This window comes from Chaetodon trifascialis, chromosome 17 (assembly GCF_039877785.1).
Source record: "Chaetodon trifascialis isolate fChaTrf1 chromosome 17, fChaTrf1.hap1, whole genome shotgun sequence".
NCBI classification, from domain to species: Eukaryota; Metazoa; Chordata; class Actinopteri; order Chaetodontiformes; family Chaetodontidae; genus Chaetodon; species Chaetodon trifascialis.
Window position 1 is genome coordinate 2,971,396 of NC_092072.1, and position 22,388 is coordinate 2,993,783.

Consider the following 22,388-nt stretch of genomic DNA (forward strand, 5'->3'; position numbering starts at 1 on the left):
AGAAGTTAATCTGAAAACTAAATGTTTGGCTTCACTCTCAGAGACTGACTTTCAAAGTGCGTTACAGCCTGATGCTGTTTTCTATCATTTTTAAAGTCTGGTGATCCTCTCTATGTCTGAATGTGATAATAAGGCTCCCAGCATGCTAACTGTAAGCTAACTGTAGGCTAACTGTAGGTTGCTTGTGTTGGTGGCGTCACCTGCTGGGCGACACAACAACACCACCACCACCACCAACAACAACAACAACAACAACAACAACACCAACACCAACACCACCACCACCACCAACAACAACAACAACAACAACAACAGCAACAACAAGGACGAAAGGAGACATGACAGACACCAAACTATGATATCATGTTTCACTATTATTATTATTATTATTATTGGGGTTTTTTTGTTTTTTTTTAAATCTTAGTCACACTTTCTGTATCTGTCACATGATTATTTATTTAATAATTGGCCATTTGGGAGTTTCTCATGAAGCAGATAACTGGTAATATATAGACAAAAAAATGTAAAAGACCACATATTGTAATTATAATTACTAGAAAATCTGGTGTCACATTAAAGCTGCCTAATTCATTTCCTTGGCCACTTGGGGGCAGCACTGACATGATCAACACAGCTGACATGGTAAACATTAGTTTGTCATGTTGAGCTGACTTAGAAGAAAAGATAACAACTTTAAGTGGATAAAAACAATAATCTTTATTTTACAAGATCCACAGGACACATTTCTGCATTAATCATTCATGCTGCTCAATCAAAAGTGCATCACATTCAAATGAATCATTCTCTCTGAGGTGGTGACACCACTAACGTCTCACATCAGATCATCAGACTCTTACATTATGTGTAGCTAATGTAAATGTATCACTGCTTAGGAGGCCATTTCACACATAAAAAAAATCAACGAAAACAGTCGTATTCATCTTGAATGTAAAACATATGATATTATTTATGTTGTTTCAGGCACAAATACACTGTAAGACCACAGCGATAGAACACAACTGGTCACATAAAGCAATAGAAACATCACAATCCTCCTCAGCTGAGCTTTTTTTTTCATTTATCTGTCATTTATCTTTAAACCTGTTACAACGACAATAACAGCCATTGGCCTCCATCTTCACACTGATACTTTCTACATAGTTATACAGTCCATTACAGATGATTCATTATAGCGTCAACATTTAAATGATTATCTCTATCATGATTGGTATAAAATGTGTATGTTTTCCAGTATGACGGGAGTATGAAACACAAATATTTAAAATTCTATGCAAATTGCTGCATTTTTAATTGAATTAAGTTCATTTCATTACACGAGAGGAGGGCTGAGCTGCAGCAATTTGTAAATCCATTTCTCAGTTTAAGTTCTTCCTGGTTTCTTATTAACTGCTGTTAGTTTCCAGTGATCAGGCTGCGGCATTGAAAGTTTTTATGCGTAAAGTGTTGCAAAGAAGCATCAATAGTGCCCTTCAATCAAACATGTAGCTGAACAGAATCACTGCAGAATCACAAGCTTTTAAATAACTTCCACCTAAAACAGTTTTATCGGGTGAAGAGATCTTAAACTAAAGCGACAATCCACTACACAGTTTGGTGTTTTACTTATATTTTCATACATGCAGACTCGTGTTTCACAGTTAGCAGTACTCCTGCAGCACAGACTGAATGGAAAATATTGGATTATGCTAAGCTAACTGATGCTATTTAGGCTTTAATGTTAGCATAAGTCTTTTTCTTTACTGCCTTATCTTTAATTAATATCGATTGCATCTTTTGGGGGAAATTATCTATTTTTATTCAGTCTGTCGTTTTTCAGCCATGATTACTTCTTGCTCTGCACACAGCCTAAAAACCTCCACCTTCACTTTTACCAGAAAACATGAAGAAAAAACATTTTTCCAGCTGCCTCTTGATTCTACAAATGGCTCAACACAATTTTAATTTCATATTTAATATAAGTGTCAATCATAACTGGATTTTATTACTTGAACTGACTTTAATTGTTCATTAAACTGTTACCAAAACACAAGGAATATGTAAAAAGTAAAATAAGAGTATGAGTAAAAATGTAAATACAATCACTGTTGCAGCCACCTTTAATTTTCTTCATACCCCTGTAAAGCCATGTCAACACAGCACAACATGTGTGGTCAGCGCAGAGCATCCGAGCAAGCAGCAGACCACTAAATAATGTCAGGGAAAAATGTCCAACAGAAGAATCTGACTGAATAGAGGAAACATGAGGAAACGTGCTCAATCCCAGAGAAAACAGAGAAAAAGCAGCTGTTCATGCAGCAGTGTGTTACAACCTGACTGGTTAACTTCCTCTCCTCGTTCTTCTTCTCTGGCGTGGACGTCTCAGTGTGGTATGGCGGTGCTGGCGCCAGCTCCCATCTCCTTCTCACAGATGAAGCGCCAGTACATGCTGCAGGGGGCGTCGTACCAGCTCCGGATCGCCACTCGCTCCAACACTTCTGTTTTCACGATGTAGCCACAGTCCTCGTCGATGTGGTTGTTGGGCTCGCCAACCTCCCAAAAACTACAGTTAGGAAATTCATTTGGTCAGCAATATATTTAAAGTTATTATTATGATTCACGTCCAGTGCAAACAGCTTGTCTTTTATATGGTAACATGGAAAGCAAAGATGTGGAGGTCAGACTGATGGATGGGTCTGGAGTTCACTTCCAGGCACGGAGCAACCAGCAGCTTTTGCTATCATGACTGGATGTACTTGTCTTTAAATCTGCCACAGACATTCGTCCCCCTCAGGAAGCACTGTGATAACTTTGGTTCACAATTTGAGCTTGTGCAGCAAGATGAAAACCTTCATTTAATCAGGCAGTGTCAATGAAATATGCATATAAAAAACCTCAATAATTTTAAGGTACATTTAACATAAAAGTCGCAGACGTTGTGAGAACGGGTTCATGTCACCCATCAACAGCTGCAGAACGATGGTAAGAAACATCTCAGCAGGAAAAGAGGAAGGGAAGGAAAGCAGTGGGCAAAAGAGGAATGATGACAGGTTAGTCATCAACAAATGTTTTCAAAATGAGGAAGAGAAATCAGATGGTTATTAGAAAATCTGATGAGTTGGCACAAGACACGGAAGAAACTTTGGGAAACAAGATGAGTTTGAAATCTGGTATATGACTGGACCGTGTACGTCAGTGTGCTAAATTGTGCCAAATTGTTACTCAGTATCCTGGATATTAAATGTTCATCTGCAATATTGTGGTCTGAGAAGAAGTGAGGAAAATGCAGCAAATCAAACACACAGAGGACAAAATATCAGCCGTCCAAAAACAAGCGAGAAGATGAAGACATGATGAAAGCAGAGTTTATCTTTCCACAGTTTACTCTGTGGCTCAGACACATTTGTTTTTCACCACAGGTCACCTGCAGTGCAGCTGTGTAAGAGCGCTGACATAATGCTGCTCAGAGCTGCTGTTTGCAGGCAGACACGATCCTGGCCTCCCTCCAGCTGTTCTCTCACATCTGGAACATCTAACCTTAAAGTCCTCACTGACTGTCCTGTTCATTGTTTCTGCACTTAGCAGCAGAGTAAACGACAGCTTTTGCCAAAATAGGAGAGACAAGTTATTCTGATGGAGAATAGTCAGACCGGCTGACACTGCCGTCCCCTGAGCCACGCTGCCAGTGTGGCTAAAATAAGGATCACATTGGTTTCAAACCAACAATAGTTTTACAGAAAAGATTACAAAAACCTTTTTTGAAGTTCAGTAACTTCAGCTTCTTTTTTGGTTCTTGCTGTCCAAAATAAGAGTAAACTTTCCAGTGAGTCAGGAAGTTTTGGGTAAAGTTTAAATTTAATTTTGTCATTCAACTTGTCTACTTCCACCTTTCCCGCTGCTCTTCCCTCTGGCCGCCTGGCTCTCTTAATTTGGCCTCATTCAGTGTAAACCAGGCCAGCAACCATCACTGTGCAGCTTGCAGAACCAAACACGTGCCGAAGTCTGTCGGTATGCGAGGGGTCAGTGTTCAGCAGAGGTAAAAGTCCAATGATCAGTCAATCTGTGTGTTTGTCCAAGTGTGTCACAGCCAGCCTGGAGCCAGAGGAGTGGAGTCACCGTTTGGGCAGAAATGAACTCTCTTCTATTTCAATACATGATCAAGTTCATGTGAACACTCAGTGAGGAACTTTGTCACCTTTCTGTGTTTTGCAGGCTTTAGTGGGTTTTGGGTAATGCTACCATGTTTTGTTGAGCCTCTTCCTTCTGTTACCCTTGTTGCTGTGAATATAAGCATCAATCTAGCATTTTCTTTGGTGACCTAACAAGTTTAAGTCCAGTATTCACTGCTGGAAACAACACTAATGAGAGCAGTGACACTGACACTAATCATATATGTGCATTTGCAGCTTTAATTAACTTCCCTGTGATGAAGTTGCTGCTGACAGGAACATCAGTTGGAAGTAATAACTGTGAGTGAAAAGCTTGATCGAGAAGCTCTAATTTCTACTAGCAAGTGTTAGAAAGTTGGAAAAGGCTTCATTTTTCTAGAAAGGCTGATGTTAGAAATGCTGAGTGACAGACTGCAGTGAGTACCAGAGGGTAGTGGCACAAAGGCTAGACCAGATGTGACGTCAGGACTTCAGTTGCCAACGTAGTTCTGAACATGTCAGAAGGCAGATAACCTACCCTCCAACCAGCGTTGTGCCATCCACCCATTTCCAGTGATCCTCCGTGTGCTCGTCAGTGATCCCAAACCAGAAGGCATTCCAGTGTCCTCTGGGAAGAAGATCCCACAGGAACGTCTGAGAGGAAACACACACACAAGCAAAATGTCCAAGTACATTCAAGGAATTCAAGGATCATCACTGAGACATTTGATTACGTCTTGATCTTATCAGCAGACAGGGTGTTGATATTGGACAATCTTATCACCAGATGTTTGACATCGATGAGCCCGACTGTTGCACAGGGTGAAAGTGTGTTTTTCTGAAGCTTCAGTTCTTCATGTTGTGACTGCAGCTTGACGTGCTGTACCTGCTCCTCGGCCGTGTGGATGATGGCCAGGTGACCTCCTTTGCTCTGGCAGTACGACTGGCTCTCTGGCCAATCCCTTGTTGTTCTGGAGATGAAGTAGCAGCTGTCATTGAAGAGATGCCAGTCCACGGGGCAGACTATAGGGGCCGGTGCCGCCTTCGTCGTGGGTTTGATCACCTCAGGCGCTGATGGCACACAGAAAGAGAGAGAAATTAGGCTACAGAAGCAGAGCAGCACTGTCTCTCATCCAACAGATCCATATTTTACAGCTCTAGCTCAAATGCACCCATATACATATATACAGAAGTGTACCTTTGGTGGCAGCCAGTTTGGCGAGCAGCTCGTCTTTCTCTTTCTGCAGCTGGTTTTTCTCCTCTTTCAGTTTGGCGATGGTGGCGATTAGAGTCGTCGTGTTAACGTCCTGCATCTGTCTCTGTATCTCTGCAGTCACTTCACCATCGCCCTGAGGTTTGTTCTTATCTGTGAAACAAATGGAACAATGGACGACTTAGTTAATAGATACAGTAAACCTTATCAGTTTACATTTATTTTGGAAGAGCACCTTAAGAAACAAGACGAAAACACAACACACCAATGTCTTTTTGCCATTTGGTGCGTTGAGCTAAATGCTAACATCAGCAGGGCATCACACCACAACGCTAATAACGGTAACGTTGTTATGTTAGCATGCCTGCAGGTATGATGTTCGGCGTCTTTGTTTTGTGTGTTAGCATGCTGAAATACTACATTGTTAATCTGTAGTAAACACAAAGTGCAAGTGAGACTGATGGGAAAGTTTGGCAAGTATTTTGTCGTAAATTGACAAATCAAAAATTTGTCATTAATACTCTGACGAAACATCAGGGGATTAACAAATTGATTACAATGCATCGTGGGGGACGTGAATGTTCGCTAGCAACTCTGTGAGGCTGCACTTAGTCACAGAGCTGGTTTGGGCTCAGTGCCAACATCAGTCAGTTCCACTTACTGAACAGAAATGCCAAACTGGGTGCGAGGTCACAGTTACATCATTTGTCCACCAAAAAGCACTGACGGAGATTTTTCAAATCTTACTTAGTTTGCATCTTGGTCACAAGCACATCTAAAGTATTCAAATGAGGACTGTGTTTTAGCCTTTTACTGACATAAAGTTATCAGATTTTTTTTTTTTAAATTCCAAATATTTGTATCAGAATGTGTCTCAAGATTTAATAATAATAATATTAGAATGTTAATCAGATCAAGGTGAATTGCAAATAGTTTTTAATTCTTCTTTTGGACAGGCTGAACATCATGATAATTATCTAAATGAGCAAAAATTCTTAATTTTTCCACATCGAACAAGTATGTTAATCCATTTACAGCCCAGTTATCACATTTAAAAACACTGAAAATCTCGTCTGTCTCTGTCCTCTCACTCTCAGCTGGCAGCAGTTCAGCTAGCGAGCTCATTAAAAAGCAGAAGTGGCTTTTCAGCTTCCTGACTGTAAGACTGTTTCAACATAACAAGCGCGCGCGCACACACACACACACACACACACACACACACACACACACACACACACTGTCAGTGTTGTGAGGTGCAAACCACTGTGTCCTCTTTTTTCTTACCTAAAATTGCCCATTCAGCTATTTTGAATACACTTTTTATGCCTTAGTTTTCTCAACGAGCACTCGGTCATGAGCACCAATCACACGGTGATTCATGGGAGAATTTCAGTGGCAGAAAAGAGCAAACTATAGGGTGTAAGAAAAGCTCTCAAATCTATGAGTGTGTCACAAAACCTCTGCAAAGTTCAAAGTCTTGAAAGCTGTGATTTTTACACGAGCTTGCAGTGTGTGGACTCACAGTGCGCGGTGACGGCTATGATGGAGATCACCAGGACGGCACACAGCGTAGCCAGGCAGATGGTGGTGAGGCGGTAGGGCCCGGGGCCGCTGGGGCTGACCATCAGTCTGACTGGGGACACTGGATGAGCTGGAGGTGGAAAGAGCGAAAGATGGTTAATTAAGATGATAAACCCGGTTTAAGAATATTGCAGGTGGATACAAAGCTTAAAGCTCATTCTTAAGGTGTAGGGTTGTTTTTTTTTTGATACAAAGAACTTTTCTTTCTTGACATTTTGTGAGTTTATGTTGTTTATTTATTACAATGAAATGTTGCAAATTTGCATGAATCTCCCGGCTGAAACTACAGGAATCTACACCATCGGACTATCGCCTCCTCAGGCACAAAGGCAGGCTGCAGCTAGCTGGTTAGCATGCTAACTTCAGTAGAAATCCCTGTAGCACAGCACACAGACTTCTTTGATAGTATGCAGGAACAGTTACTTCCTGAGATCCTGCTGATAATGTTGAACATTTGAAACTAATTATCTTCCACATTGCACTTCTGTTCTGCCCCATCTTCACTTCAGGAACTAAAACCTGTTTATCAAATTGTATTATATTTTCAACACTGTATGAAGTTTCTCATTATAGCAACGTACCAATGATGTGGTTATGAGAGAAATACTCAGTATGTCATTTTAAGATGGAAAACATATTGTTATAACATGATAATGATCTTACAAAATAAAAAAAAAAATAGCAGAATAATTAGCAACTAAGCAAACACTTAATTTTGTCATGATGGCAGCGCTGCTGATATAAGGCTGATCAGCATTTTCACTCTACAAAGACTATGTGAAGGTTTTTCAGTTGGAAACGCCCTAACAACGCTCAGACAGGAGCTGTCACATGAAAAACGAATTGAACTTCTTTGCCTCTGTCCTTTATTTATTTAATTATTAAAGAAACTTCATGAAATCAACCAAACTAAAATCAACATGAGCTTTTAGAAGATTGTTATCTGTTGTTTCGGGGCCTGCAGAGCTCTGTGTATAATGTCTTCACACTAACTGATGGATTACATTTTTTTGGAAGCAGAGCCATTTATCCCCAAACGAATCTCCTCTGCGCTGTTCAGACTTGTGGAAATCAAACATGTCAGAGCAGCTGCTGGGATGTGGGAAATCTGGCTGTACTGCAATTATCAAACAAAGCAGGCAGCAAATTATTTTGATTTGTTTGGATGTGAGACAGCGTCAAACTTTTGACCTTTCTCTCATAATGCAAAGGTCCTGTCAACAGAAAGTCTTGTAATATGCTTGTTTTAGATATTTTTTTTGTAATTTATGGTCATCAGTCTTGAGTATTGAGACAGTCACAGTATATTGAGTCTCTTACCTTCTGCCATTTTCCTCCATCTATCTATTCACAAGCACAGTCTGTACCTTTTCACCCTCACTCCCCTGCTAGTCACGCCCACCTGACCACTCACCTGATCACACACCTGAGATTCGTTCCTTATCAGTCTAGTATTTAAGCTGCTCTCCTACACTCACTCAGTGCCAGACTGTTCTTTGCTCCCATGCAAGACTCTCCAGCATTTACCTTTGGACTGATCTCTTTTTCCCAAACCAGCCTGTTTTTGACTTGGTCTGTTCTCTTGTTCGCTGGTAACTACCTTGGCCTTCTGTTTCTGACCACGAGTCTTGCCCTGCATTTCCTGGATCTCAGTTTGCCATGGAGGCCCCGCTGTCCAGCACCATGGCGGTCCGATCCTCCCGAGGGGCTCCTGGTCCCCAGTCAGTGACACGGAATCGCTGGTTGGCGGTTCCTGGTTTCCCTTCAGCAGCTCAACTGACAGCTGCTCCTGGTTTCTGGTCGGCAGCCCAGCACATATCTGTTCCTGGTCTCTAATTGGCGGCCCAGACCACACCTGCTCCTGGTTCCCCTTCGACAGCTCGACTGACACCTGCTCCTGGTCTCTGGTTGGTGGCCCAGCAGACACTTGCTCCTGGTTCCCGCTCAGCGGCCCAGCAGACACCAGCTCCTGTTGTCCCATTGGCGACATCTATTCTTGGTTCCTCATCGGTGGTCTGTCCCCATCCTGTTCTCAGACCTGAGATTTCCTGCTCCGCTCCTGTCCAGCCCTCTATTCTTCAGTTCCTTGACTACTTGTCTACTTTACTTTTTTGACTTAATCTATTCTCCTGTTCCCTGGTGACTGCCTTAGCCTTCTGTTTGTGAGTCAGTCACTTGCCCTGCATTTCCTGGATCTCTGTTTGCCTGTGATTGTTTGGTGTGTGTTTCACCAAACACCAAAAGAGACTCTGAAATTTGATGTTTGCACTTCCTGGATCTTTGCCTGCCTGTGTTTGGGTCACCAAACAGTTCAAGAGACTTTGAACTGCTTATCTGTTTTTGCCAAGTCTAAGATTAAAGTTGGTACAAGCTATACTCGTGAATCTGTGGATTCCCCTCAAAGTGTGATAGTGTCTCCCAATGCTATAGGCTAATACATAATAAAATAAAACTAAGACTAAAGCTGTGTGTGAAATTACTTCCTAATCACTGCATAAGGCTCCATTTCTATATGGTGCCCTCAAAGCTAAGTAAAGTAAAACTACTAAGTAATAACTAAGCACAGTTAGGTTTGGGCTAAATGTTAACACCGACATGTTGATGTTTAGGATTATACAATGTTCACCATCTTAGTTTAGGATGCTATCATGCTACTAATGAAATACTGAAAAAGGGACCTGTTGGCGGTGCTAGAGGAAAGCAAGGGGATCATCAAAGGGATCATCCTCTGAGGATCATGAATGTCCTTAAAGACGAGTTCATGGCTTTTGCCCAATAGTGGTGAGAAAATGCTGATGAAAAGGAAAATCAACGAGCAAAACTTTTGTTTTGAAAAGTGCTTTAACAATGAAGTTTAGAGCACAAGTTCATTAACTGATCAACAGAAAATGAATCCGCAACTGATAATCAATGAATCATTGTCATTTCTGCAAATCTTTCCTACTTCTCTGTTAAGATTTGCTTCTTTTCTTTGATGTGTGACAAAATTTACAATTTGAAGTCATCACCTCAGAGTTTAATAACCAAACAATTAACTGATTCATAGAGAAATTAATCTCCAACTTAATCAGTAATAAAAAATCATCATTATTGTTAGCCCAAATATTTATGATCATAATTGATTAATAATAAAAATAATGATTATTTACAGTCCAAATATTCGGATATCATAGAAGGCTCTAAATCCACAGAGTGTTAAAACAGAGGCATTATAGAGGAACAGTATGAGCATTATGGTCACATCATGTAGCTTCAGTACTGCGTTTTGTCAGTGAGTGTTTGAGAAAGACAACCCATGAACTCAAATACAAATCTACGAAAAGACTGAGAGGGAAAAACAGCAGGTTTGAATTCCTGCATGGAGACTTTCAGTCTTACCGCTGTGTCCCACATCTGGCCTCTGGATGAACTCATCATATGTGCCCTCGTTGTCTATCAGCTTGGAGTACATCCCCTCAAAGGCTGGGGGGCTCCCGGTGGTCGACATTTCAGTGCTGGAATTCAAAAAGGGTTGAAATGAAGAGTTTGGAGAGTTTCAGTGTGCAGTGAAAGTGAGCGACACACTCCTTGAGAAGCTCTGAGTTACTCACACTCCTCTCCCTGTTTCCAAGCTCTAAGCACTGGAGTCAAGTACCACGTAGAAACTAAGCTTCATTCCAGGCATACTTTTCAAAATAAAAGCCCTGGGAATGTGCAGGTGCTGCAAAGTTTATTTTACCCCAAAATAAAAATCATTGCAAACAATTACACAAAAGTAAAGCACACACACACACACACACACACACACACACACACACACACACACACACACACACACACACACACACACTAAAAGCCACTGTGGGAAAACAATTCATTAAAGTAAAAGTGACAAAAATCATAATGTAAAAAATACTTGCATTCAAGATGTTTCAGAAGTAAAAGCACTGAAATATCTACAACAAAATATACTCAATAAAGTATATAAATACAGTCAAAATGGCCCCTGTCAGTGTCATATATATTATTAGCCTAAATATATGTATATAAATTAAACTTATTATCAGACTGTTATCATGGATGCATAAATGCTAATTTTATCTATTTTTAGTCCCGTTGGGGACATAAACTGACAACAGCCTTTCATGTATTTCGTTCTGTCAAATAAATGTAGAACAGTAAAAGTACAACATTATCCTAAGATAACATAAAAATGTTCAAGTAAAGTTTGAGTATATCAAAATTACAGTACTTGAGTAAATGCACTCAGTTACATTCAGAATTATAATTATATCCAAAATATGTTCATATCCATAAAGAAAACAGACTTTTCATATAAAACTGTGCAAAAGAAAATGTTTTTTCAACATTGTCAAAGTTTGTCCAAAAATAGAAAACATACTCCAACATGATCAATTAAGAGCTTTTATTTTGAAGGCGTCCTTGCATGCTTTCCTGTCGCCTTGCTGTGTGATTGACTTAGCTCTAACATTGTTTATGGTAAGGCCCCCATACCTCTGACCTTTCGGAGGGATTTATGGGAACAGGTTCCAGCTGCTGTGACTCTGCTGGGGCTTGTCCAGGAAAGTCTCCGGAGTGGATCGCTTTACGCTCAGATGATCGTTCCTGTTTGTCAGCTCCATCTCAATTAATGTAAGTTAATGGTAAAGATGGAGGAAAAGCATCAGTCAAATGGGATGGATTTGATAGACAATGAAAATAATCCTACAGTTGTTTCAGATGACACTGTTACAATCAGATGTTCTTATGAATTTTAACTTGATTTTAACTTTTAACTCATGTTCCCAACAGGATGAATCTTACTGTCTTTTTGTGAAATGTCCTCCCAAATATTGGATGAAGTGCAATGAATTTTGATGACTCCCTGATTTCTCGTCCAGAACCAATGCTTATTAGCAAATATTAGCATATAACATGCTAAAAACGAACATGTTAAACACGATAGCATTGTCACAATGAATATGTTAGCACGTAGATGTTCGGATGTTTGCACTTAGCATCGCTGCACAGCCTCATTGAGCTGTTTGTTGTTTATTATTGTCTGTTTAATGAATATTATGACATGATATTCAATTTATTCATGAATTAACCAACAAATTTACAGTTGAAATTTGTATTTTAACCCCCCCCCCCCAAAAAAAAAAAGAGTTGGTAGAAGTCAGGTATATGCAGTACATTTTTCATTACATAATATCCTGGTCTGTCCTGCTGCCAGTGCGCTCCTAAACATGTGCAGTGTCATCGTTGGACCAGAAGATGTCGACAGTGATGTGTGCAGCGTGGGACTCCAGTGACAGCATGGCGCCAGTGAGATTCATGTGTGCAGCACAATGTAGTTAAACTACCACAGATGAGAGCGTAATTGCAACATTAACTACAATATAAAGATTATTTCTTGTAAGAATGAGGCAGATGGAAACGCAGATTTCCTTCATATCAGAATCATGTGAAATATCTCAGTGACCAAGAGCACAACATGGTACACATTCAGTGGAGGAAACAGATTTATTGAAGAGTAATTTTTCAGATTGCGTGGTTTGAATGTCTTAGTTTAATTATGACACTTGTCATATGCATGTTTTAATGTCTGCTCCTTTATGATGGTGGCAAACTCCAAGCAGCTTAATAAAACATTACTTACTGATTTTTTATTTTCCACCACCATGATAACCGTTTTAAAAAGGCATAAATATTGAATTATTTCATTCTCACACCGCAAACGTGTCCATGTATCTAATTTTAGTTGGTCCTCATAGAAAAACAGCTGGACTTTGTAAGCAGGTTATCATGTTGTTATGCTATGTTTATGTTACTGTTCTAGTGGTTGTAATAATTATGATGGGCAACAGAGGAGGAAATTAGGGGATGCAGTATAAAGAGCAAGAAATCTGCATTTGGAGGAAGGTAGGGTGGATGGATGAGTCACCCAACTCTACCAACAAACACCCAACTCTCACCCAGGAGGCTGATGGTGTCCTAAACTTTGACCCATGTGAAATTATAAAGCTGCTTATTTCACCCATGATAGGTCTTGTAGTGTATAAAAAACGCCACATGGACATAATGATGAAAAACTTGATGTGCATTGGAGCAGTCCTTAAAAAGCACAGATGTGTGTAGTGTTCATATCTGACCAATGGTTTCGTGTGTGTGTGTGTGTGTGTGTGTGTGTGTGTGTGTGTGTGTGTGTGTGTGTGTGTGTGTGTGTGCTCTCAGTGAATCAGTCTCTGCAGCGGCTTCCAGCTGCAGTTTGGTTACTGTTCAGTCGGACTGAAGGAGGTTTTTGTATGATGAGTTTTCTGTATCTGGAATCCCTGATGCTCGATTATTAGTAAGGTAAATGAGCAGTTTAGGGGTTTCTCTGTGTCTCTGTTGGTACCGGGCTAAACGGTCGGAGTAAGCAGCTGACAAAAACATAATAATCAGAGACTGGTGTCGTTGAGTTTGTGTTGTTCTGCGGTCAGAGGTTTTTGTACGGCAGCTCAATGAGTTTCTGTCACTGTGGTGGACTTTTGGTGGAGGGACCAGACTGGATATCGGACGTAAGTTTCAGCAAAAATACTGAATGAAATATTGGAATGTTTTAATTCAGTTTCTCAATATTTAAGGCATGTATATATTTCTTGTTTTCATTGCAATACTTTTATATTTCACGTTTTTATCTTGGAGGATAACTCAGCAGCAGCAGCAGCTTCACTGAACATTTCTACGATTATCCCTGTGTGACTGAAATTCAAACAACTGGAAATGTTGAAATTATCAAACTTTAAGTTTAGTTACAGTAAGTGTAGTGTTTAATTTCCACAAAATTGTTGTTAGACTTAATTGAAATTCACTCTGTTCGAATACAATAGATGAAGAGTGAACATAAAGATGGGAATTTAAGATCATGCAAATTCTCTTATTTTTCATGCTTTGATATGTTGTTTCAAATCTTGTTTGAAATCATTCAAACGGTTTGCTTAAAGATTATGCCAAAAGGTTGAAAACTACATGACGAACATGTGATTGTCATCAGTTTGTTTTCTGTATTTGCTTGTTTCCACTAAATAGTCTAAAGTACAGTTAACATTTTAGACAATTTGAATGAGAAAAGTGTGAAAATGTTGTCAAATCTGCTGCTTTTAGTGTAGTTTGATCTATTTGAGGTCATCCTGGATGATTCTCTCTGTGGTGATGTGCATGAGAGGTTTCTTAAAGGGAAGTGAAACAATGTGTGTGTGAATGAGTGAGAAAAACATGTGACAGACACTCCTTAAAGGAGAAAATCAACCCTCACACAGCAAACGTTCAAGTGTTTGATTGACAGCTCTGTGGTCCCTGTCCTCTAAGCTGATTGGTGTCTCCTAGGTGATGTCCGCCCCACCCTGACGGTGCTGGTCCCCTCCAGAGAGGAGCTGCAGCAGGGGAAGGCCACGCACATGTGTCTGGCCAACAACGGCTTCCCCTCAGACTGGAGTCTGTCCTGGGTTGTGGACAGAAGCAGCAGCAGGGGCAGCTGGGAGGAGAGCAGGAGCCCCGGGGTGCTGCAGAAGGACGGCCTCTACAGCTGGAGCAGCACCCTGAGGATCCCTGCAGACCAGTGGGGGATGGTGGTCTCTGTGACCTGTAGGGCCACCCAGCGCTCCCAGATTCAACTCTCAGAGAAAGTGAGGAGAGACCAGTGTTCCCACACTGCTTCAATGAGTGTAAAAAATTCTGGTGGTACAACTGCTATTAGTGAGGCTTGGTAAAATACCTGTAATGTTTAAAGCATGATTAAAGTTTTCTTTTGATGAAGATTCATTTGTTGCATAGATTTAATTTGTACCTTGAAACTGAAGTTTTATGTGATAGAATAAAAAGAAATCCTGTTTTTAGGATTAGAAATAAAAAGCACAACATCATCGGCATAAAGGCAAAGAACATGACGGTGATCTGAGTTTTCCACTTAGGAATGTTTTAAATGACAGGCCCAACACAGTCTTTACATATAGAAAAAAGAGAAGGACATATTTGTGTCATCAGTGGTGTTCATGCATATAATTAAAGTAATAAGTTCCATCTTAATAATAACAGCAGAACCGTTAAATCCTCAGTTACTGGCTTTGTTTATCTTTAGAAGTATATTTTTTACATTTATTTGACTGAGAGATTAATAAATATTTCTTCTAAAGGTTTAACATTTAAGAAAGAAAAGGCTAAATACATACAGTGCGTGAACACACTGGGTAAACTGGGAATATGTTTGGCGAGTTTGTTGAGAGGTTTTTGTTCAGTGGCTTGATTAGTTTTTTATCACTTTGGAGGAGGAATCAGACTAGATGTTAACTGTCAGTGCATCTGGCTCCTTTAATAACCTAAATTTTACGCATATTCTACCAGTGATGTGTCTTTAGTGTTTAATTTGCATAACCATTACTCCATCTCTCTCCCAAACCAATGATTTTAAAGCCATTCGACATTTGAAAGGCAACTGTTTTGAATATATAATATATGATTTGAATGTTTCAGTAATGATGCCGGACTCCTCAGTGATGATTCCTGCTTAGACCAAGAAAAGAAACACATATCATCATTTATCAGGGTTGGGCTTGTAGCAAGAAAACTTCAAGCTGGTTAAAATGATAAAAGTCTCAAAATATTCATCTTGGGTTTAACTGAGAACAGAATTTTTGAGTTTATTAATTAAAGAAATATACACTGGAGGAAAGGTGTGCCAGCTTTGTTTACATCTTTGGTCTTGAAACTCGCCTGTTGCCACAGTTCAGCAGCGATGCCTCTCTGCTGCCATGGTTACTGAGCACAGAGAGGGAAGTGAAACGTTGAAGGCCAGTTTCATCGGATCTGGACCAACAAAACTAGTAGCTAGGATGGAGTTTATTTTACCTTGTATAATCTATTCATCTCTGTCTCTCTGCGGTTGGTTGAGTCTTCCCACCCTGACAGTGCTGCCCCCCCAGCGAGGAACTGCAGCAGGAGAAGACCACACATCCCCTTGAAATATATAATTACAGTATCTCTGTTTAATTATACTTTGGCTAATCAATAAAGAATAAACTTCATTCTGTAAATTGTCACTCAACAGCAAACCCAGCGATCCAGACTGATGTGACCTGTTTGCTGCTGAACATCACAGATCATCTTTTAATTCTAAGCACCATCACCCATTTCCAGCAGGGTGGTTAAGGAGTCACCATAACATGGGTATATCGCTTATACCGACTTTAATCTTAGACTTGGCAGAACCAGATTAGCAGCAACAAGTACACAGGCTCTGGTAACACACAGTGAATCAAACACCAGGCAGTCACAGGCAAGCAAAGATCCAGGGACTGTAAGGCAAGACTCGTGGTCGGGGACAAAAAGCTGAGATGTTTGCGGGGTAACAGGAGAACAGGCATGGTCAGAAACAGACAGGTTGGCCAATGGGAGATCAGTCCACTATTAATTACTGGAGACTCTTGCAATAGAAACAACAACAGCCCAACAAAGAGTGAGTGTAGCAGAGCAGCTTAAATACTGCACTGATTGCTATGAGCCTCAGGTGTGTGATCAGGTGAGCCGGCACCTGATAGGTGTGGCTGAGTGTGGAAAACCACTGATGGCACAGGTGAGCAGACGCGAAGACAATGGCAGTAGGTAAGAGACTGAATATGCTGTGACAATGTGGGGCATTTTAAGAGCTCTTGGGGGCCCTCTGGTGGCTGTAGAGGACCAGATCAGGCACTTCATTCACTTACACATCAAGCTGGCTTTGCATGCACTGAGTCGTGCTGTATTGTATATTTAGTTGAGATTATCTGATAAACAACCAGACACTCAAGGCCAAACAAACAATGACACCATGCAATTTATAAAATAAGGAAGTTCTCACTCTCTTACAACGCATCTCGATCTGAGTTTAGGGGGAGCAAATGGCTCACAGCAGTGACCCCTGCGCTCCTCACGATATCAAGCTTTGTGAGAGTTTATGAGAGCTTTCTGGATCCACAAGTGAATAATGAATGAACAAGCAAATTCCCACAATCATTTGATGATGTATGGGCATGAGAAAGCATCTAACAACCTGGAGCAGTTTCGTCACATGAGCAGTGGCGGCTCCTGACAAATTTCTCAGGGGGGGCAACTGTTGCGATGATGGCTAAGATGACCCATTCAATGAGTAAAATAATAATAAAAAAAAAAGTCAGATAGCTAACTTTACAGTGCTACATTGTATTGTTTAATTTAGTTTTCCTGTTCAACCACTAGATGGCAACACCAGACATGAATTGTACATACTGTACAGTATTTTTGTATATCTATATCTATATCAAGTTAAATGTCTCAAATACAATAAATTAGGTTCCACAATAAAACACTTCCATGTGGCATCAACAGATACACTGTCATCTACTAGTTTTCCCATGAAATCACTGTTAGCACAGTCTACAATTTGTAGGCACCATGGATGCCATAGCAATAATCAGATCAAATCAAATCAAAATATACTATCATCAAAACTGTAATTAATCAAATTTTTCCAGAACATATTCAGTATATACAGTATTTGGCTGGCAAGGGCCCTCCCGGAGCCCATAGAAATGAATTGTAGAGTCCAAAATTTGAAAAAGAAAAAAACATAGTCTATGAGAGCCCCTGGGGCAATTTTCAATCTGACTGACATCAGGGGATTTTGGTTGAAAAGTGATATTCAGGCTGCTGAACGTCACAGCAATATTCAGGCTGTTGACTGCACAATAATATTAAGACCAGCAAAATAAACTCTTTTCTCTCTCTTTTTTTCATGTGGCTTAAGGAGGGCGGTGCGCTATCACCCACTATGGGCCAGCCGCCCCTGCACATGAGAAAGTGAAATGTATATTTAAAATAAAAGCACATTAAACAGGTTTGTTTGTTTTTTACAGGGAAGTCTGTGAGACTGAAATCAAAAGACAGAGAAATGGAATTAATGGAAACCGCTTTTGTTTGTGTGCATCCAGACGATGACCACAGTCACAGCTCGTCTCACAGTGGGCAAGTGTAAACTTACTGACCCAGACCTTTAAAATCCACACTTCTGGGATTATTGTTACTCAGAGAATATTTAAAAGTAATGACCGTCAGGAAAACTACTACTGCTGCACACATATTATTGCCTTTTGTAAAGCACATTTAGATGAGGAATCACATGGTGGTCAATGTGTCAAATGCTGTGTGTTAAATGACCTGTTGGGTTCTGGACTTCAGGCAAAGAGCTGCAGGAACAAATAACAGACACTCAAATTACACAGTTTACACAGAAGCAGAAAACATGCTGAGTGTCTGTTGATCACAGTATAAGGAAAATACACGTAATAATGTTAATAATAATCGTGGCAGTTGAGTTGAAAGTAAAGACCTTGCTCACCTGCAGAGAGTCTCACACAGGTGAACACGCCTCAAATAATCAGGTGAGAAACAAGCTTCAGATCTCCGGTGACAGACAGCAGAAACAATGCAGCCTCCCTCCGCGAGGAAAAACCTTTGAACAGAAGCTGGAGGAGTTCCGTCCTTTTCTCACTGATCTTGATCAAAAGAAGATGAAAACGCTTGTTTTGTTGCTTCTCTTCTGTCACAGCTCGTCATCAGGTAAGATCACGTTTTAAATCTTTACTTTAATCTCTGCAGTTTGCAGCTCAATGACATTAATTTAGTTTCACTTTTGCTTCATCTTCAAAATACTACGTTTTAACTGAATGACACTGAATGCGGCATATTTATGAGTGTGATGTGTTCACTGTATTCATACTGAATCTCTAAACCTTGTTCATGCTGCAGTGAAACACTCCCTGAAGTTTTTTTCCACTGGGTTTTCTGGAATACCAAACCTCGCACAATTTGTGGGAATAGCATTCCTCGATGACATTGTGGTGGGTTATTGTGACACCAAGGAAAAGATAGTCGATGCAAAAGTGGACTGGATGAAACAGTTTTTCAAAGACAATCCTGAGCACTTGGAGTGGTACACTGGACAGTGTTTTGAGATTGAGCCAAACTTCTTCAAAAACACGATTGATCATTTTAAGCAGACACTCAACCAAGATGGAGGTACAGTATGGACTACGTTATATATCATTTTTTACTTTATAAACTCTTCTTCGTCTTAGTTGCAAAATGACCTTCTATGGAACCCTTAACATAATATTTAGGATGCCTTGATCACATCAGTTTGCCCATTGCTTTACCTGCTACGCGCTATTCAGCATGCCAACCATAAATCAGCTGCTGGTCAGACTCTTTAACGGAGGCTGTTGAACAGAAAGCAAACAGTGAGAAGAAAAGGCAGGAATACAAGACAGCCACAGCTTCCTTCATTGATTTATCAGATAATTGGACAGATGGGGCGTAACATCTGCACAGGTGTTGTTTCTAGAATCCTCGTGTCTTGTTTTTTTGCTGCGTAATACTTGAGACATTAAATAATTAAGTAAGATTCTGATATTGTATCCAGAAAATTTGAAATTAATTTCATCAGCCTCTCCAGGCTGAACAGAAGATACCTTAATGAAGAGTTTGTATAACACGTAATGTTTGTGATCAAACATGTGGGATCCAAAACCAGCAGCTGCCCTGATCTGATTGGGTTACCGCTGATGATGTCAGCACGACATCACAGCAAGTCTGGATCAATTCAGGAAGAAATCTGAAACCTTGTTTCCAGCCTGACTGATCGCCCCGTCAGACCTGTTTTCAGAGATGTTACCACAATCTCAGATCTCACCTAACAAAACTAGATGACACAGAAAGCTTGCAGCTTGTCAGGAGTTCTGCAGCTGCACACTGAGTTTGTATTCCAATAGAAGTTTTCCATTAACTGTGATTGAGGGAATTCGAGGATACCTCCCAGTCGTACTGTTCACTTGAACCTGGGACTCAAATGCCTTTACTGGAAAGCATCGGTAAAGTCAAACAAAAATCATGAACACAGCTCAAGACTTGGAGAACAGCAGCTCATCACACAATGCAACAATATCTTTAAGATCATCTTTCACTGGAGATTTCATCTGTACATCATTATTAATCACAGTCTCTGTTTCTGTCAGGTGTCCATGTTTTACAGAGGATAAGTGGCTGTGAGTGGGATGATGAGACTGGAGAGAGGAATGGTTTTAATCAGTATGGTTATGATGGAGAAGATTTTATACAATTTGACCTGACGACATTGACATGGAGCGCTCTGAACCCACAGGCTGGGACCATCAAACTGAGCTGGGATGCTGATATAGATAGAATAGAATTTAACAAGAACTACCTCACTGAGATTTTCCCAGAGTTCCTGAAGACGTATCTGGTCCTTGGCAAGAGCTCTCTGCAGAGAACAGGTAGAATCACATGACCTGATGTAGGTTCATACACACAACAATGCTCATACAGCCTGGTGTAGTTCCCTTCTACTACAAACAGATTGCTCCTCTCTGCAGAACGTCCCTCAGTGTCTCTCCTCCAGAAGACTCCCTCCTCTCCAGTCAGCTGCCACGCTTCAGGTTTCTACCCTGACAGAGCCACACTCATCTGGAGGAAAGATGGAGAGGAGCTTCATGAGGACGTGGAGCTCGGAGAGATCCTCCCCAACCACGACGGAACCTTCCAGACGAGCGCTGACCTGAACGTTTCATCAGTCCCACCTGAAGACTGGAGGAGGTACGACTGTGTGTTTCATCTCTCTGGTGTGGAGGACGACATCGTCACCAAACTGGACAAAGCAGCCATCAGGACCAACTGGGGTGAGACTGGGATCAGTATTTGTTTGTCCATTAAAGCAGACCTGGATTGTATCTACAGACGTTATGAACAAAAGCTTTTATAATTCCAGTTTGCAGCTCGTGTCTGATTTTCATACCTTTGGCCGTCATTTCTATCTGTTCTGATGACACTGAGCTCATCAAAGTCATTGATAATGTCAGAGGACACAGAGACATCAGTGCAACACACAGACATGTGAGTGGGAAACAAGCCTCTTAGCTCTCTGCAGCACAGCAGATGTCGGTGTTAAAGGAAAGCAGAACGACTGTTCACACTGAAATGCATTCTGTTTCTCACTGACTGTCTTCTTCACACAATCTGCTCCATATTGTGAAATACTAAAGTGGAGTCTATGAGCTGAACACATTCATCTCTGTCCAGAGGTCGAGTCAAAGTGTCAATGTTGTGTTTTGGTTCCAGTTTCTCCCCCAGAGTTTCCTGTTGTTGCTGTTGTTGCAGTTGTTATAGGACTGCTGCTGCTGATACTCTTCATCACTGGACTCTTCATGTGGAGGAGGAACAATAACGGTGAGTGAAGCCATTTTTCCTCCACTGTTGGATTTCACATGCAGTTTCATGTCCAGGACAACATGTCAAATTGAAGACAAATTTTGATGATTGCGTTTTATTATTATGAATCTAATGTGTCTGGTTTTATTTTCTTGTGAATATTAGTAATCAATCAATCATTCATGTTCAGTCATGTCTCTAATATAGAAGTATTGAATTTCAGATTCAATGATTTCACAATTATTTTCACTTTTTCTGCTTCTAGTTTCAGACTCTTCACCTCACACGTCATCAATATCATTGGACAGAATTTCAACTCCTGACCAATCACAGTGAGTGTGTCCTTCACTTCACTGGAATAATGCAGCTGATGTTTAGAATCACAAAGAAAGTCCACCCATGATAACTACAGGAAGCAGATGGCACTGGGTTCTATTGTTTTACTCACTGACTAACTATATGATTGTTTGCAAGATAGCGCTGTGTTAGGCAGCCGCCTGTTGAAGTAGCTCCGTTGTTTTCGTTGGTTTTTATTCATTTGGTGTGTTTTCTGTTCATTTTTTTTTTTAAATTCTATCATTGCATGGAGTTTTACAACTAACTAAAAATTATTTTCTCTTAGTTTTACTCTCATCCTTATTCTTCTTTGTTGTATATATTTTATGTTCATGTGTATATTTAACCTGCTGCTGCAACAAAAGAAAAGAGTTTCCTAAATTGGGATCAATAAAGTCTAAGTCTACTCCATACACACCTTTGAAGCCTGTTAGACCAGAAATCAATAGTTTACCTTCATGAACTAAATTATGTTTTTAATTGTTCATTTTGTGAACATTTTGAGGTTGTTTAGACATCCCAAATGTGATGTGAAGGAAAGTCGTTCATATTTGCTTGAAAATAAATGATAAAACAAAATGCAATTAACAATTGCCATATGTCCAAAGTTCGGAGCACACTTATAGTGTTTATTATTATAGAATGTTTAGTATATTTTCATATATGTTTTGTAAAGTTGATCAAATTTGTTGCATTTTTAAAACCATTTTATTTGTGTTCCTCCTGTGTCAGACCGTTTCTTGTTATAAAACTTTAATAAAATGCTTTCAGAAGTTGTAGGATGTTTGTTGTGTTGTGTTCATGTACCTCAGAGAAAACTAAGTTTTTTTTAAACTCTGCTAAATTTGCCACCGCAA

The 22,388-nt window shown here is 40.3% G+C and overlaps 2 protein-coding genes and 1 gene segment (V, D, J or C); 2 read left to right on the plus strand and 1 right to left on the minus strand.

The window, feature by feature from the left end:
* Positions 1–2,228: 2,228 nt before the first annotated feature.
* Positions 2,229–10,524, minus strand: LOC139346157 (CD209 antigen-like protein 2). The gene is made up of 6 exons (XM_070985089.1): positions 10,318–10,524; positions 6,881–7,009; positions 5,344–5,511; positions 5,032–5,216; positions 4,684–4,799; positions 2,229–2,560 (listed from the first exon to the last, which is right to left on the minus strand). The coding sequence occupies exons 1-6, from the start codon at positions 10,424–10,426 to the stop codon at positions 2,380–2,382; spliced, it is 888 nt and encodes a 295-aa protein (XP_070841190.1). The 5' UTR covers positions 10,427–10,524; the 3' UTR covers positions 2,229–2,379.
* A 2,328-nt stretch (positions 10,525–12,852) lies between these two features.
* On the plus strand, positions 12,853–14,672 carry LOC139346088 (Ig kappa-b4 chain C region-like). The segment is given in 3 exon segments: positions 12,853–12,910; positions 13,404–13,481; positions 14,290–14,672. Coding segments are annotated over 3 exon segments (519 nt in total).
* Positions 14,673–18,479: 3,807 nt separating this feature from the next.
* LOC139346089 (major histocompatibility complex class I-related gene protein-like) lies at positions 18,480–21,531 on the plus strand. Its single transcript, XM_070984988.1, has 6 exons — positions 18,480–18,531; positions 18,721–18,990; positions 19,986–20,264; positions 20,364–20,666; positions 21,106–21,213; positions 21,461–21,531. Exons 1-6 carry the CDS (start codon positions 18,483–18,485, stop codon positions 21,529–21,531), a joined length of 1,080 nt encoding a protein of 359 aa, XP_070841089.1. The 5' UTR covers positions 18,480–18,482.
* Positions 21,532–22,388: the final 857 nt, after the last annotated feature.

Coding starts and splice junctions, on each gene's coding strand:
- LOC139346157 (XM_070985089.1), bottom strand. CDS start 10,426: ATGTCGACCACCGGGAGCCCCCCAGCCTTTGAGGGGATGTACTCCAAG. Junction 7,010..10,317: donor GCCAGATGTGGGACACAGCG/GTAAGACTGAAA, acceptor TTCCACCTCCAG/CTCATCCAGTGTCCCCAGTC. Junction 5,512..6,880: donor CATAGCCGTCACCGCGCACT/GTGAGTCCACAC, acceptor TTTGTTTCACAG/ATAAGAACAAACCTCAGGGC.
- LOC139346089 (XM_070984988.1), top strand. CDS start 18,483: ATGAAAACGCTTGTTTTGTTGCTTCTCTTCTGTCACAGCTCGTCATCA. Junction 20,265..20,363: donor GAGCTCTCTGCAGAGAACAG/GTAGAATCACAT, acceptor TCCTCTCTGCAG/AACGTCCCTCAGTGTCTCTC. Junction 20,667..21,105: donor AGCCATCAGGACCAACTGGG/GTGAGACTGGGA, acceptor TTTTGGTTCCAG/TTTCTCCCCCAGAGTTTCCT.